At 44.1% G+C, this 17,683-nt stretch overlaps 1 protein-coding gene across 1 annotated transcript in view; it reads left to right on the forward strand.

The window, feature by feature from the left end:
- Positions 1-17,683, forward strand: part of LOC103356701 (voltage-dependent calcium channel gamma-2 subunit-like) — a 74,668-nt gene that overhangs the window by 51,557 nt on the left and 5,428 nt on the right. Inside the window, exons 2-3 of the mRNA XM_008280945.1 lie at positions 2,691-2,774; positions 17,104-17,244. Coding sequence (XP_008279167.1) covers positions 2,691-2,774; positions 17,104-17,244 — 225 coding nt within the window. The remainder of the gene's footprint in view (positions 1-2,690; positions 2,775-17,103; positions 17,245-17,683) is intronic.

The raw sequence follows: 17,683 nt of genomic DNA on the forward strand, positions 1-17,683 counted from the left end.
ATTCTTCTACCCCCACTTTCCCATCTCGCTCTGTGTCCTATCGAATAAGGCCAAAAAATATCTTTAAAAAAAAAAGAAGAAGAAGAAGAAGAGGGGCTCACCTGGTTGAGCTGGCATCCCATGTGCAGGGCTACAGTCCCAATGTGGAGGTCATGAGTTCGAATCTCACTCATGACCCTTTCCCACATGTCCTCCCCCCATTCTTCTCCCCTACTTTCCTTTCTCTCTCTCACACACTATCCAATAAAGGCACAAAGGCAAAAAAAATAACTTTAAAAGAAAAAGAAGAAGTATCAGTGTCGTACAGAAAGGACTCGTTTGCTTAATAAAATTCTATCAAAGCAGGAAAACTTCAGTCCCAGCTGCTGTTGTTTAGCAGAAGTTCACCCACCGTCACCGTCAAGGCAGGAATCTGCTGTTGTTTATAGGTGACACCATCAAAACACAAAGCTAATAAGATCTGTCAGGAATAAATCCGCAGCTGAGCAGCTAATGATGTAATTTAAGACTAAAGAATCATCCTGTCATAAGAGCTACAACTCTGTCTCCTGGAAATTACTTTTTTTATAATTTGTCTCCTCTGACTGGATTACATTGGGATTAACCGGGAGGTTGTCGGGGTGGATGGTGGACCTACACAGCTCTTGACTCCGAGACCAAAGACCAGGATTTTGCATGTAGGATCCCAACAAAACAACTTTTTCCCCTGTCCTCCATTAAGTCACAGAATGTTTTCTCAAAGACTAAACCAGCCTCCCTGCTGCCTCGCCCTCCTCCTCCTCTTCTACACCAGCTCCTCTCGCTCATCATTCAACGTCCACCTGTTTTGAGTCTCACTAACCTTACGCTGCCCTCTCTTGGTTTCTCCTCCTCCTCATCTTTTTCGCTACTCCCTGTCTCCACCCTCTCTCTTTCATGTATAATTTCTCATCCCTGCCCTCTTGTCCTTTTTTTTTACCTCCATCTTCCTTTTGTCCTTAAATCTGCTTTAGGGAAAGATTGTGTTTACCGTCACTGTGGGCTTTTCCTGCATCGTTTTCCAGTAACCTTAACAAAGTGCTGCCCTTGTGTAATCATGAGCCATAAAGCGCTAAATAATGCTGCAAACCCTACAAGTGGATAATGTAACGCAAGATTGAATATGTTGGCCACACACATGTGCATCTTACTAGAATTTTTAGGCACCAATATGTCCTCATGGTTTGATAGACAACGCGTTTATTGCTGCCATTTAAATGTAATTTCTTCAAGACACACAAACCCTGCTTTATATCCACTGTAGGGCAAATTACATCACCTGAAAGGCCACTGCTCGTCGACACTTAGAGCACTTTATTACGATGACTCCAACCCTCTCGAGTACACGCGGCATGATTCGAGCATATTTGACTTTGTAGCACCACTCACATTTGCACAACAAACAATTGCAGTAAGTAAGAGAGACAAAAGGGGCGAATGTGAGGCTATTTCTCCCGGAGCCCACGCTGCCGCCGCCGCCGCCGTCTCTCATCGCAGTCCTTTCAGGAACCCAACAGAAATCTCCAACGCGCAGCTCTACACACACAACGGTTCACACCGAAATTATGAAATGATGAAAGCGTTTTGCAGGATGCTGAAAGGTTTCCGCGCCGCTTCCTGGTGAAATATCTTCTTTAATGTATCTATCAAAGTCTACCTGATGAAAAACACTTTGTTCGTCTGAGTGTTTGCTGAGGTGTATTAAAGATATGTAAATATGAAACAGGCTGTTGTTAGAGCCCTGTCATCACATTTTTTTTCTCTCTCTCTCTCCTCACTTTTATGTGTCGGGCTTTGGTGTAAAATTGTTCTTTCCTCTGTAGTCATGACGAAAATGCAGATTCTCAAAGTTTAGCAGTAAGTGCTCTCCCCGCCATGAGAGAGGAGCGAGATGCTTGACGACGGGGCTACAGTGTGTGAATGTGTCTGTAAGTGTGAGACATGTTGTGCAATTGTGTGTTCGTGTGTGTGTAACCGATGCCCATTTGAAAGCCGGGCACTACTCTTTCGTCCTTCAATCGCCAATTAACAAGGGGCCATTTAATTGCAGTGGTTTGGGAGGGCATACAATTACCACTGGAGCTGAACCAAGCGAATCACACACACACACACACACACACACACACACACAATCTCTCTTAATGAGCGGCACTATCAGCTCTTCTTTCTTCCTCTCCATCATTTGCATTTCGCTCCCTCTCTCCTCCTGCCTCCTCCTCCTCACCCTCCCACCTGCATCTTTGATGCATTTAGATTAAACTCCTCCCATCTTCTTCTCGTCTTGTCTGTCACTTTCTGTCCCGTGTTGTGTTTCCCTTCAAAGCGTTTTGGCAAAATCCTCTTCCTCTCCTTATCGCCTTTGTCTCCAATGTCTCATCTAACCCACTTCTCCTCTTTGCTTTTCTCCACATTTTTTTTTTCCCCCTCTACTCCCCTTTTTTCTCCATCTTCCCAAATTTTCTGCCTCTCCTCTCTGATTCTACGTCGTCCCGTCCTTCTGTATCTCCTCTCTTCCTCTCATTATTTCAATTTTTACCGCAGTCGAGTGATGGATTGGCATTGAACTGGAGACAAACAGACACGTGCACATACAATATTGGATTATTTTTTGCTATGAACTGTTAATTTTCTCCTGTTTGTTCTAATGCCACTTCTTCCTCTCTTTCTCTCAGGTTCCTTTAAAGGCATGTGTAAGCAGATAGATCACTTTCCTGAGGATGCCGACTATGAGGCGGATGCTTCAGAGTACTTCCTACGTGAGTCTGTTCTTTCATCCAGCCATGTTCCTAGAATTCATTGCACACTTTCATCCGTTTTCCCTTATAATCATCCAGCTTTGGTTTGTTTTGAATCACTGCGACCTTGTATTTATTTTTGAAGTTCCATTTTCAAAGACCAAAAGGTTTAGCATCTAGTGCAACATGAGTTAAGTCTTTCTGTAATAGTGTTGTCATCTTACATGTATGCTTCGTGGTTTCCAAAGAGTCCTGAGATATGTGTGGAAAACAAGTGTGACATAAAACATCACTGAGTTACACGAACACCATGAGGCAAAGAAGATGGGACGAGGCAAAAACAACCAATGAGAATAAAAGGAGGATGTAGGGAAGAGGGCAAGATAGCTGGGGTGAAGACAAGAAGTGGCAAAAAACTGAAGAGGAGGATAAACTAGAGAGTGAAGTGTAAAGTTAGAACAGAGAGTCTCACAAGAGGAGGAGGGGTAAGAGGTGGAAGTTGAAGGATGAGAAGGAGGTCACTGATGTGGAAGAGAAGAAGGAGGGAATGGCAGCAGAGAGAGAGAGACGGGAGTCTTTGAGAAGACACGTTCTGGGAGGTGAAAGAGGACAGGAGCAAAGGTATCAGAAGAAAGCAAAGGACGAGGAGAAGGGAAGGTTGTGGAGGTGAAGGACAAGGAGTAGGGTACCAGTGCAGTGCTGTCGCTCTCCCAGCGGCTTGCCAATTAGGACACTTTCTTCTATAAATACTCCAGGCTCTGCTAAGTGGGTCACACCTCTCCCTCTCCTCCTTCCTTCCATCCATCCCTCGCCTCCTCCCTCTTGCTTTCCATCCATCTGTATGTCCATCTCCACTGAGGCCTTCACGCCTGTCTGACAGCTGGTGGATGGAGGCCGTGGGGTGGAGCGAGAGATGATGGGGAACAGGACACAGAGGGAACTGAAGTTGTTGTCAGGTCCACTCAAGTGTTTTTCAGAAAGTTTGTTAAACTTGTAAACTAGTTTTGGTCGAACACTAGACATACAAACTCTGGCTTTCTCTGTGACTCCTCAGTGTAACATTTTGAAGAATCTTTTTGCAGCCGTTTGGGTGGAGACGGATGCCAAAAATTCTGATCCAAATCATTCAGCTAAAATCCTAGACAGAGATAAGACACTGAGGGATTGCTGTGGTAGCTTTTGCAACCTTGTTTTCAAGCTGAAGATAGAAGCTGCTATTCATTTTGAATTTATGATGTGGGATTAAAGTTTGTAGTCCGTAGCGTACCTAATTTAAATTTGGCCACCAGCCTCTTCAAAATAGTCACCTTGTGCAGCAATGCGCTGCTCCCAGTGCTCCTACCACGCTTGGAATGCTCCCTAGAAGTCCTGTTCTTTAAGCGTGTCAAACACTATCTGTTGGATCGCCTCCAGCGTGTCAAAACAATCACCCTTCAACTCGGATTTAATTTTGCAGAAGAGGGAGAAGTCACCAGGAGTCAAATCCAGCAATTGGGGGTGGGTGAGGAGCAACGGTTTTGTTGGCGCGGCCAAAACTGTGAGCGGGCACGTTGTCATTTGCCAAAGTTCAGATCGCTTGTTCCAAATGTCCTCAGTGTGACGTCTCAGGACATTACAATAGAACTCATTATTGACCCTGGGGGAGGAATTCACAGGAATGCACGATGCTGTCAGAGAAAAAGAGACGCATAGTCCTGCTGCACTCCTGACCTCACGTGATTATGCCGCAACTATTCCACTCCAAAGGCTGCAATTTGGTTTTTGGGTCGCGGCCGTACACCTAACTCTCGTCACCAGCGATGATCCATGAAGGTCAGAACACCACGGGCCTGTTGACAGATCCGTTGCAGACGACTTTAACTGCTTCTGCAGGTTAATGGTGAAACCACAAATGCAAGACGTAACAAAAAAACACACAACACAGATCCAGATGTTGGTCACACTATGCATCTGGAATCAGGACGGTCACTGATCACACCTGCTGCAAATGAAACAGACTGAACTTTCTGATCCCACATCACACTTTAATCTGGACCACTTAGCCTGCATTTCATCCTTTCCCATTCTTTCCCATTATCTGTGTTTGTACTTGAGGCTACACATGGACAACAAATTTAATTTAAAAAAAAACAGTCGGACTGCTTGTGTCAGTCTCTCTTTGACTTTGTTACTATGATAAAGCCCAAACCAGCACGATGTCAGTTCCCACTAGATCAGTTAGCCAATGAATTTTTACCGCAGATACAGATCTTGAGTCTAGTTATAATTCTAGGAATAAGTTTTCTAAAATGGCTCAGCTGGACATGGGAACATCGGAGAAACAGCGCGTTTGTGGCAGACTATTTTCAGCAAGTGGATTACTGCACATGCGTAATAGTTTTTGGGGTGTAGCTCTGTATGGCACAGATAAATGGACTTTTGTTTCACAGAAAGAAAAAAAAATCCTTGTTTTCCTATCATTTATCTAACGGGACTCATGTAGAAACTAGTTGCTTCTTGTTTGCACGTGCACAAAGTTATATCGGGCTGTTTTCTAATTAGGTATTCAGCCAATAAGGTCAGCTTTAACTGGGTTTGGTGGACGGCCATGAACAGCGTGTACTTGACGTGTATAAGCAACACTGCTGCGTCAGGTCCTTAATTGTATGTGACTGTGACCATCTTGCACTCCTTCTGTTGCTGCTCCGTTTGCTTTCTGAGCACCACTTTTGTAGACGGCGCGATTTAATTATATTAAATGCCCCTAACACACTGACTCCTTTACTATTTGCTTTTGGTTTCCTGTAATCTTCGGCGATGGGGTAATCAAAGCCCATTCTACTGTAGCACTCGCTGCAAGTCGCTCTGAGTAACAGTGTCAGCTAAATTACTGCAATAACAATGTAAAGTGTGGATGATGACACATTTTGACAGATGGATATGATGCAACATTTGTTTATCAAGGCAGGATTTTTTTGTTTGTTTGTTTATTTTTCCCTCTTTTACTCTGCTTCACATTCACGTTGCACATTCCCGTCGGGAAGCTTCTCGGTGCAGCCGCCGTCTTACCGGTTCAGTCGGACTGGGTTGGTGCCTTGTTGCGCGGCAGCTAGGAGACGGAACACCATTCCTCTTCAAACACCCTGTGTTTCCTCTACTATTCCCAGACCACCTCTGCCACCTTGAATTTCAATCACACTGCTTTTAAAGTCAGAAGCAGGAGATCTGAAAAAAAAATAAATAAATAAGAGATTGCTAGGGGAACTCGGTGAGATCGTAGCGCCCCGGTATTTGTTGACGAGTGGGTTCTTGATATCCTCACTACAATAATAGATGTACGTCCTCAAACAGCGGAGTGATTGCGGAGGGAAATCCATCCTGAATCGTACGGCACAGGAAGACTAATCAGTGATGCAGGTGTTCTGCCTTTGACAGTCCTCGTACCTAATCTAAAAGAAAATAGGTCATTTATCAGTGCTTCCCACTTCTTTCTTGTGGAAATAGGGTGAGTGTGTGCAATGTGAAGTCACAGCCACATGCATGATAATATAATACCTCTGATCTAAGAGGGATAGTCAAATGTGTACAAGTGCACTGTTGCTTTCCCGTGTCAACGTCACTGATGATGTGGGCCAACACCACAGAACAGAACGTCGAGAAGAAGGCAAACGGCATCGGTCGTCTTTAGCTAAGACGCACCACGCAGGATAAAAATCAGCAGCAACACCTGCCGAAGCACCGCTGACTGTGTTTCTGCTTCTGTGTAATTTCTCAGGATTTGCCTTTTTAATCGCTTCGGAACTGTAAAAACGTCTCATTCCCAGTTGAGATAGTCGCATATGTCACAATCCCTGCTACCATTTAGATCGCTTGTAACAACTGAAATAAGCAGTAGACCAATATTAAATCGAGGATGGAAGTCATCACTCATTTTGGACTCTTTACACACTCTATCTCTCTACCGTTTTCTCTCTCTCTCTCTTTCCCCAAGGGCCTTTTCGATCTCTCTCCCTCAGTCTCTTGCTCTCTGAGCTGTCTCACCCCGCCTCCCCCACCAACCCTCCTCTCGCTGGGTGAATTCGTACATGCGGTTATGTAAGAGAGAGCAGTCAGCCTTCGTCCTGCAGCAGTTGTACTATCAGCTACAGCCACAGAGAGCGAGCACAGAGCCACCACCCCAATCCTTCGCTACAGCATAATATAGAGGACAGAGCTTGTGACTTACCTTGCTGGTGTGCGCGTCTAAAACCAGAGGCCAGAATCTGGTTTTCTCTCTTTTTGAGTTTGTGTTTCAGGTCAAATTTTTCCACATCAGGTCGTTTATTAATAAAAAAATAACTTATGCACGATGGGCTTTCGTCTGGCTCCGTTCTGGATTGGGTGCAACATTTAGAAAACGTACAATCGATGTCCTCTATCGCAACTTGGGCTGCATATGAAGTCACAAGTTCTCCTGAAAACAAATATACAAGGACATCAGCTTTCACCTTCGTCTGCTGAGACGCTGTGGTGTCCTACATAAAACAGTTTTTTGATCTATAGGGTCCGTTACATCTCTGTCTGCTATTATTGCACATGAACTCCAGCTGTCCTTGAAACCTGGGCTTGTATTCGAGTTATCGTATATTTAGGTGTCACTGTGTCTCTTGATGTAAATAGCATGTATTCACTGTACGTTTGCCCTCGATGGACGGAAATGAGATTGTCGCTAATAATATATACTTATTTCCAGAAATGGTAAAAGATAGTGTTTTACAGCTGAAGAAGGATGGAGCTTATGGCTATTTGTGAGTGGACGGTGTGTTGAAATGCAGGTTTTGATTTGACTAAGAAATGTGTGTATTACAGGTTTGATTTTAAGGTGTCGGATGCATGTATACTATTCACGAATTTCAGATGGGTTACTGTAACTGCTGTGTGCTTGCAGAGTTAGAAACAGTGAGAAGGAAAAGGGTGTGAAGTATACGACACACAGTGTGAGCGAGTGTGTGAGCGAGTGTGTGAAGTGTCTATGTGTGTTGTGTCATGCATGGAGCTGATGAATGGGATTAGATATGGCCAACAGCTCAGCACTGGCCCTAACTGGCTTGAGCAGGGCAACACACACACACACACACACACACACACACACACACACGTTTATATATTTGTGAGAACCCTCGCTGTAAAAAAAATGTCCTCATCCATACCATCAAACGTCACTCGTAACCTTGACTCTAGCATGGGGAGATAATTATTAATTAACAGCACTCTGACCAACAAAGGTGTTATGGAGCCATGTATTATGCATGCACCCAGAGATACAACATGCACGTTTAACAGCATGTGGATAATTGCCATGCATATTCACATACACGTTTATCTTAAGCAGGGAAATTATTAGCATTCAATGTACGGTTTTCATACAGACCAGAACTGTTCTTGCACCAGACTACAAACATGTTTATTACGTCTATAAAGTTGGATATTTTATCTTCGTCTAGGGGCTTATTGTCTGGCTAATCTCTCACCACAAAAAAAAAAAATGTAGTCGCGACATTGGTCCACGTCACTAAATGCATCATCACCAAAAAAAATAATAAGTTTAGTATGAGATGTTTGTCTTACTTAGGGACTATTCTTGAGACTGGTTACCCTGACAATGCAGCAAACAACTAGATGATCTTTTTTTCTTAACGGTTTTGGTACCTAACCTTAACCAGCATTTTTGCCACTTAAACAAAAGAAAAAAACAATAAATAGTCACTGATAAGCATTTGAAAAGGTGTACCAAAGCCATAACACATTCCTGAACATAACCAAGTACTTTTTAGTACAAACAAAAGCAAACAGTGAGTGAAAACAGCTGAAAACAGCAACAGAAAAGAGCGACAAATTCTGAAAATGAAGAAAAACAATGGGACTATGCTGGGACTCAAAACCCACTCTCCTGGTTAAAAGTTCTTGGACTTATGGCCTCTCCGTCCTCCTCATGTGGATTTTGTTGTCATCATGTGATGTAAAACAAAGGCCACTGGAAAGGCCAAAAAAGATCTCACTATTTACAGCCTTTATTGTGAAACTAACATGTTTCTGCACTGGGGACCAAAGTATCTATTAGGCAGTTCGTACCGATACAGGTTTGCTGTACTGCCGACACCACCCAGCGCTACGAACCCAAACCAAACCTGTACGACCGAGGCTTTCGCACAGACTCACTGCCATCAGCATTTAGTGTGCACACATGAAAGCAGGACATGGAACAAACTGTGCCCTGCGCTCTTTGACCTGAAAGGTGGTCAACACCCAATACCCAAAATAACCACATATTGCACACGTAGAGGTCCAGGAGTAGTTTGTAGCTGAGTCTGATGCAGCCAGGAGGAAAATAAGCACCTCGAAGTCTGAGGCCATGGGCATCTGCTGGAAACCAGAGGATAGGGTGGGCTGATGCATCAAGTGAAGAGGTCTAATTAGGGGGAGGCAGAGTTTGAGATGGACACAAATTTGGTGAAGCATCAGCATTAACGTGATGTTCTACCAGAGTGTCGCAGTAAAAAGGGAGCTGACCCCGAAGGCAAATCCTTTTGTTTGAATTGCCGGTACAAGTGGCCAGTATGGGCTTCTGCCATAGTCTGGCTTTGGAGGTTTTTCATGTACGTCAAAACATGACACCAAGGTAGACCCTGAACTGGCTGAAGGGGTTACATGTATCATCCGGCTTTGAAGCGTCTTGGAAAATGGATGGTTGTATTTAGAGGTCCACATCCAGTACATACTGATAGAAAAAATACCCAAGAGCCATCCATCCATCCATCCATTATCTATACACCGCTTAATCCTCGCTAGGGTTGCAGGGGGGCTGGAGTCTATCCCAGCTGACTTAGGGTGAAGGCAGGGGACACCCTGGATAGGTCGCCATGGACAATTTAGAATCACCAATTAACCTCAACGTGTTTTTGGATTGTGTGGGAGGAAGAACCCACGCTGCACAGGGAGAACATGCAAACTCCACACAGAAAGATCCCGGGTGTCCTCACCAGGACTCGAACCGCCAATCTTCTTGCTGCGAGGCAACGGTGCTAACCACCGATCCACCTTGCAGCCCCCCAAGAACTACATATAAGTACTCAATAATCAAGGCCAAAGTAAAAGAGCAGAATTACAAATGTTGTATAACTACATCTGCTGCTTTCGTGTTGTAGCTTTAAGAGGCGGAGCTTATTTCTGTCGAGTCATTCAATTTAAAGCCTTCATTGATCACGTTTAATGAACTGATCCAATGTCTTGTAGGTATGATGTTAATCTACATAATGAGAACATAAGTAAGGATAATAAGTGTCAACTATGCAGTCCAGTAGAAAATACACAAAATGAATCCCTTCATCTAGAGCTATCTGAGTACGTGTGCTGTTACTTCACACCTGTGACTTTTAAAACCAGGTTTCATCAAAGCACGCAAAGCTATTCGAGGACCAGCCGAAACATCCTCACGACACAAACATGTCCTCATTCCTCAGGTCTTAAACCAGGTCCTTACAAAGATAGAAACACACACACACACACACAGTCCCGATTTGCTGTGAACACTCTGAAGTGGAAGCATTCTGTGCGCAATCCTCCTGTTGCTATAATTAGAACGCCGAACGCTCGTACATAATGCTAATTCTTCGGATCGGGATGCTAGGAGACACGTGACGTCATCCACCGGTGACGTCATCGGACTCGCTGATGTCACCGCAGCTATTTTTGGGGCATCCCAGTTGTGACATGGAGGCATATCACGATGTGTACATGAGTAATACGCCATGATAATGACTGGCACGCTGCGCAAGCTCCCCCGTGTGTGTGTGTGTGTGTGTGTGTGTTCACAAGAAAACACACGATAACACACACACACACACACAGCCACGTGTAGACGCACATCTGCTGGGTGCTGTCTTCGTACTTCCTTCCTCCTCCATTTAAATAAGATAAGTTTGTTGTCTAAAATGATTTTGCTGGTGAACATGTTTGTCAAGACTTGCACGGACACACACACACACACACACACACACACTCAGATAGTTATTCCCCTGTAGCTGTTTTGCTGAGTTCCCACTACCACATGTTCTTTGCTGCTGGGCTCTCCCACGTGGGCGAAGTGTGTGTGTGTGTTAGAAGTTAGATGAGTGTGTGTGTGTGTGTGTGTGTGTGGGAGACGGAGAGAGCGAGCAGATTGTTCCTGCTCGGGTAGCGTACAGTGTGTATGGGAAACACCCCACTTTGGAGAGTGAGCGAGTGAGTAGGTGGGAGGCTGATCGATGAGTGTGTTCACTTTGTAGCTTGTTGAGTTAGCGTGTGTGTGCGTGTGTGTGTGTGTGTGTGACAAGGTAATGGGGGGGTTGCTGCACTGTAGATGGTGTGTGTGCGCACGCTCGTGTGTGTGTGTGTGAACCCAGGGAGCTCCCATGGTGGTGTCCACCCCCGCCTCTATAATTCAGCCACAATTACAAGGCTCTCCTCTGCCGCAGCTAATGAAACCATAAGTCAGCCAGAGACACACACATATAAACACACACCACTGCAGCAGAACCAACCAAGCAAAGGCAGAAGTGAAGGGAAGATGAAAGTACGAGGCAGCGAAAGACAACGAAAAGAGGTTTGGAAGTGAGGGGAAAAGAGGCGAGACTGTAGCGCCTCCTTTGTGTATCTCACGTTGTTCTCAGCGATGTAAGGACGGCAGGATGTCTCGCATGGAGCTGGTGTATTTAGTTAATTTGCACAAATCTATAAGAGAAACTCCAACAGAAAAATAAGCAAGCTTAGAGCTTCTTCCCACCTTCTGGCAGACTATGATTTGTGAGATGAAACATCACACAGTCGATAATTAGTTCTAATGATCATTAACTGTATATTGTAGGAACATCATTAGCACCGGTGTCATCGTGGAGGTTCTCCTCTGCCTCCTCTGAATAATTGTTTCTCTATGTACAATCATAACATAAAGCCTTCATAGCTCCCCTCTAATTTAAAACAGCAATAATCTTGCAACAGGGAAATATAGAAACAATATTACAAACCGCTTCCACGCCGGTAATTAGCCGACCTGTCCGGGGTGCATCTCAACTCGCAGTTACGAGCCGCGGTAGGCTTTCTGCTCCTGTGTTGGCTGAGCGGGTATAGATAGCGGATAGATTGATGGATGCAGATAATCAATTTGGAATCCTCTTGCTAGTAACAAACTGGCCTCGCATGTCAGAACTATCTCTGGTGATGTGAACAATAATTGTGCTTCATAGAATATAATAAATTTGACTTTTTGTATTTGCCAATTCTAACTACTTTTACGCCGTCCACAGAAAGGGATGTGTTTGATATTTTTGAATCTCGTCCAACAACTTAGTGTCTTCGTTTCCACACTTTGCAGAAAACAACTCGTCTCCTGTGCAAAAGGCCGATGAAATGTTGATATAATATTTAATTATAAGGTTTCTTGTCAACAAATAAGAGTTACGTGCACATTTTTGCAACAAAAATCTGCTGTGTTTATTCATATTTGAGACCTATCATGTATGCTAAATGCATTTCTTTTTTAATAAAACATTTGTGAAGAAAACGTCATTAACATTTTTAACGTGCATGTCTGTAGTGGTCTTTCTGGTGCATGATGGCGAACAGTAAATCAGTGGAGGAGTGTAAAACCAGTGGCAGAAAGGTGTAACTATCTATTTGCATGCCCAACAAGAAACTAAAAAGTGGAATCATTCTCTGCTCTGTAGTGCTACAAGAGGTCAAAAAGTCTCTCAAGAGCTCTAGAAGGGTTTAGATCTAAAAGAAAAGCTTGTTTTTATTATTTGAATTCAGGGAAACTGTGGACTAGAAGAAGAACAAAATTTAATACCAAGGAATTTGGTGGATTTCATTTTACCATTGCAGCAGCGTCCCGCACAGCAGATGCTTGTGAAAAGCTCGACATGGCGGTACAGCGTGATGCAGCGGGGTGGCCTCCAGTTTACAGACGTGATCAATCTACGAGCGGGACTTTCAAACCTCACAGCAGCCTCGAGCATACGTGACAAAGAAACTGAAAACATACTGTAGATGTCTCCTGCCGCTGAAACTCATTCACTCTCGACTCTCCCCGTCTGTGCGCCGCGATGCGCTTGGTGGCAGGGTGCGCCTGGAGGCCGGCGCATTTAAAAAATTCTTTCTTTTTAACTCCCTGCCTTCTGCTTAAAGCACAAGTGCACAGAGAGGGAGAGAGAGAGAGAGAGATTGCTGGAGGCGAAGCAGCTTCACAGAGAAGTGGAGGCCTGCAGTCTTCGCCCTTCTCCTCTTGTCTCGTCTTCCTCCTCTCCTCTCGTTTCTTTACATTTTGCATTCTCTTCTCTTTTTTTTTTTTCTCCTATTCATTTCCCCCATTTATCCCTCTATTCTCCTTGTATTTTGTCAATTTCAGCTTCCCACCAAAGTTGCCTTTTATGTTTCGCTCCGTATTTGTGCCTCTCTTTGTTGAAATCTCACATCCTCGCTGCAGCCAGTCACTTTCCCACTAGCTCCTGTAACTCAGCATAATCTCTCTTTGTGCCTTTCCCGTTCAGTTTGGTTTTCTATCCAGAGTAAAGAGTGCCTTTCTACCATATAGCGCTTCATACTAGAGGTTATATGTGCGAAACAATATCATTTGCAAGGTAGTTTGTGCAGCACAACAGCATGCCTTTGCAACTTCTTCTGCATCCTTGATTCCCCACCGATGCTCTTTCTTCCTACTGTCGTTACGGCTGTGAATTAGCGCGCTATCAACCACAGCCATAAAATTCACAAGGCCCTTTAGAAGCGATCTTATTCTCAAGCAAGTGGAAAATTTAAATCGGCAAAGCCACATCTGAATTTGAACTCATGTTACAGTGCAGCTATCTGGCTCCAGCTGCCGCCAGTGACGGTTCAAAATCAATCACTGGGTAAAAATGAGAAGCATATTTATGTCTCACTTCTCTCTGGAATCAAGACAGCGTTATTTCTGAAAAGTGTAAACTTTAATGTGTCGCATGTTAAAAGCCTGACAGGTGTAGCGGCAGTAACCGAGGTGGATGGGGCTCGGCAAACAGTCGATAAGATTTTGATTACAAATACAAGCCTGCTGCCGTGTGTTATGTGCTGTCCGAGGTGGTTTGTGCTCCGTGTACGTCTCCCAGTATAACAGAGAATATCAGGCAGCAGTGTGTTCACCTCTAGTGAGTGATAAATCAAGTGCAGTACAGATGTGTGTGTGTGTGTGTGTGTGTGAGACGGAAGGCATTTTCGCTTACTCCTTAAAAAAAAAAAAAGATGTGTGCGCATACAATACGCTCCTGGTACGAGGGGCTTTCCACCTTGAGGACAATTTGCTCTGACGGCACATGTCAATAAAGAAGAGGAGATGGGGTTAAAACAAATTTGATGGAGGAGGGGGAGGAGAAGGGGGATCTTGGTGCAGTGCCAACTCTGAGGTCATCTTAAAGGAGACACGTTGTGCTTTTCCTTGTTTTTATTCACGTGTGTGATGCTACAATGTCTGGTGGCCAAAGTTTCACAAATAAAGGCAAATGTACGTAAAAGCGCTCCCTGTAAGGAAAAATAAAAGCTCCAGACTGCTCTGAGGTGTTTCCCACTTTGAGCTGTCTTTATTTTCATGTGCTCCAGGCACAGCGATGGAGTAAAACTGCAAGCTTCATTGTAAATGCATCGACACTTTCTCGCAAAACTCCAGCATGCAAATAACCGACGGTGCAGGGAGACGCTACGTAGTCATTTGGTGACAAGAGAAAAACATTTTACCAGTTACACAGCCCACCTCCACGAATAGGGCTCCTGTACAACTAATCCGCTTTCTCAATTACACTTTGAAATAGTTTTTCACCTATGACAACGTAGGTGAGGGTTCTGGTTTAAATAAGACACAAAGTTCGAGAAAGGAGGGTTGAATGGTAGCTAATGAGGGACAAGAGACATTCAGTCTTGAGTCAAGTTTCGTCTCCACTCATCGTCTACTTTGTGGATTTCACTCCATGTCTGGTTCGGTTGAGGCACCAAAACTATTTGGTTATGTTTTGGAAAATATTGCAACAAATAACTTAAAGTGCAGTTGAAGATGAAGCTACCGAAACGTAATTCTGTTGGTTTGTTCCTGACAGCAGATGTTTTCCACTTCTTTTAACATTTTCTCACACTTACATATATTAACAAAGAAACATCATGGACATGCAATATGTAAACCGTGCAACCTTGCTGCAGCTTTCAAGCAACATTGCGCCCATTCAAAGTTTTTGTATGAGCCATCCATCCATTATCTATACACCGCTTAATCCTCACCAGGGTCATGGGGGGCTGGAGTCTATCCCAGCTGACTCAGGGTGAATGCCGGAGACACCCTGGACAGGCCACCAGTCTATCACAGGACTACACTTAGAGACAGACAACCAAGCACACTCACATTCACACCTACGGACAATTTAGAATCACCAATTAACCTCAACATGTCCGGAGAACCCGGAGAGAACCCATGGGGAGAACATGCAAACTCCACACAGAAGGATCCCGGGTGTCCTCACCGGGATGCGACCCGGCGACCTTCTAGCTGCGAGGCAACAGTGCTAACCGCCGCTCCACCTTGCAGCCCAACAAAGAAACAATGAAGTTTAATATTAACCAATCCAAGCTGAAGGTGTCCCTCTGTAATATGTTTAATGTCTACTTTTGTATTCCGGATTGGATTTGATCTCAAACACATATGGATGGATTTAAGAAGTTGCCATTTTCAATCTTTTTTAGGGTTACAGGGTTTGCTTTTGGAACTTCTATGCTTTGCTCACAAACATTCGGTGCTGCCCCTCAGCAGGCTTCCAGCCGCTGGCCAATCAGAAAGGAGTGTGCTTTTAGGCAGGAGGAGTTCTTAAAGACTAAAACTAATATTTCCCTTTTTCCAGGCAAAGACTCAACTGAGGAGCTGCATAACAGGCAGTATGACAGATACACTTTTTTTTTTTTTAACTGTGAATCATGCAAAGCTACTCTAGTGGAGTCCCGGAATAAAAATATCGAGCTGGAAATGAGCATAACAGGTCCCTTTTAATATTTGATCCGCATCAGTGAATGAAACCACCACAGTTGCAGCGATGCCGGAGAGATACAGAGAGGGGAAAAGGCAGTGAAAGACAGGAAGAGAAACAATATCAAGGGCAAGACATGTTCTTAGATTCAACAGCAACGGCTAGCTGATGTTTCTTAATGCTGTCATGTGATCTGGGAATGAAACCAGAGTTGAACAGTGCACGCTTGTTCGGCAGTCAGACGAACAGAAAAGTTGCAATCAAGCATTTAGCCGCAATATCTAAACCACTTTACCACAAATGATATGATGCATGAGTGCAGTAAATACAGAAGGTCAAAGGTTCACCAGAGGATCAACAGACAGTTTGGGTAGTATCTTTATAAATTATACCTCTTCGAGCGGTTCTTTTTCACGTCCATATCAGCAAACACCTTAAAGTTTTGTTTACTATTGTGATTATAGTTGACAGTCTGCCTTCAGCTCAGTATAAACACACACACAGACATGTTGGAAATCCACTGAACTGACAAGCAGCATATGAAGAAGTTTTTTTTAATCACAGTAAAAGTGTTTCCCAACATTCTGTACATACGGATGCAGTGACATACTTATAATTGTCTATGGAGAGGCAGAATGATGCAGCAAACTCCGTCAGCTGGAAAACCACCAAAAGTTGAGGAATGTGACATTGGTCGCCTCAGAAACCAGATCAAGCTCCATGACCGCGGGAGCGCCATGACAACCCCGAGGCCAATCAGCAAATCAGCCACGCAGAGGGCAAACAGACTAATAGCTGATGGACAGACTGATAGAGGGGAGAGAAGGAGGACACGGGCGGCGGACAGAGTCGCTGAGATGGAGCGATAGGGCGACGGAGAGGGGTCTGATGGAGCGAGGGGAGACATGCCGTCCATTGGAGGGGAGATCTTAGATACAAGGGAGAAGAGGCAAAAAAGTGGTTTTTATTTGGCAGCAATTATAATAATACAGAAAAAAAAAAGCTTTGATTGTCTTTTAACTGAGCTTTAATAGGCCAGATAACGGATCTGATGACAGCTATGTAAGGAAAGCAGCTCTTTGCATACAAAATAAAATGTCAGCTGTGATAGATTATGGTTGCATTAGTTATTTCTCATGTTATGCAGGTAATTAGAATTAGAACTAAAGCTGTGCTCCATTACGCTTTGGCAAGTTTTTAATATGTTCCATCCATGTCAGCTATTATTTGCTCATTCCGTCGTCATACTATTCGTAACAACAAACTTTAACAGATGTCCAGCAGTGCAAATTATGACTTTTTTGTCTTTTGTGTTTATCCAGGCGCTGTACGAGCCTCCAGTATCTTCCCTATCCTAAGTGTGATCCTGCTCTTCATGGGGGGGCTGTGCATCGCCGCCAGCGAGTTCTACAAGTCACGCCACAACATCATCCTCAGCGCCGGCATCCTCTTCGTCTCCGCAGGTACGGAGGGAAGGAGGCGAACGAAAGGGGAGGGAGGGAGTTAAAAAGGACAACGGCAGACGGGAGTGGAAAGAGGGGGAGGATGGATGGAGGCAAAAAAAAGTGAGGAGGAAGAAGAGAAAAAAGAGAGTCGTAAGAAGAAAAGGCAAAAGGAAGAGAGGATTAGTAGGATGAATGAATTTAATGAAAGTGAAAAGTAAGGAAGAACGGAGGAAGAGGTGTATTTGATGTAGTGGAGGAACAATGATGGAGAGCATATTAAGAAAATCAAGTTTCTGCTACAATCGACTTGGTGTTTTATCATCAAAGTAATGGATGGAAACAAAATGGGACTTGGAGGCAACAACTTCTAAATACAAAACCTCATGATGCTGATGTGGCTAACTGGTTGGTAGACGGTCGCTGAAAGGTGCATTTCATTAGTGATGGTTTTGGACAC

This window comes from Stegastes partitus, unplaced genomic scaffold (assembly GCF_000690725.1).
Source record: "Stegastes partitus isolate 25-593 unplaced genomic scaffold, Stegastes_partitus-1.0.2 Scaffold215, whole genome shotgun sequence".
Classification (NCBI taxonomy): domain Eukaryota; kingdom Metazoa; phylum Chordata; class Actinopteri; family Pomacentridae; genus Stegastes; species Stegastes partitus.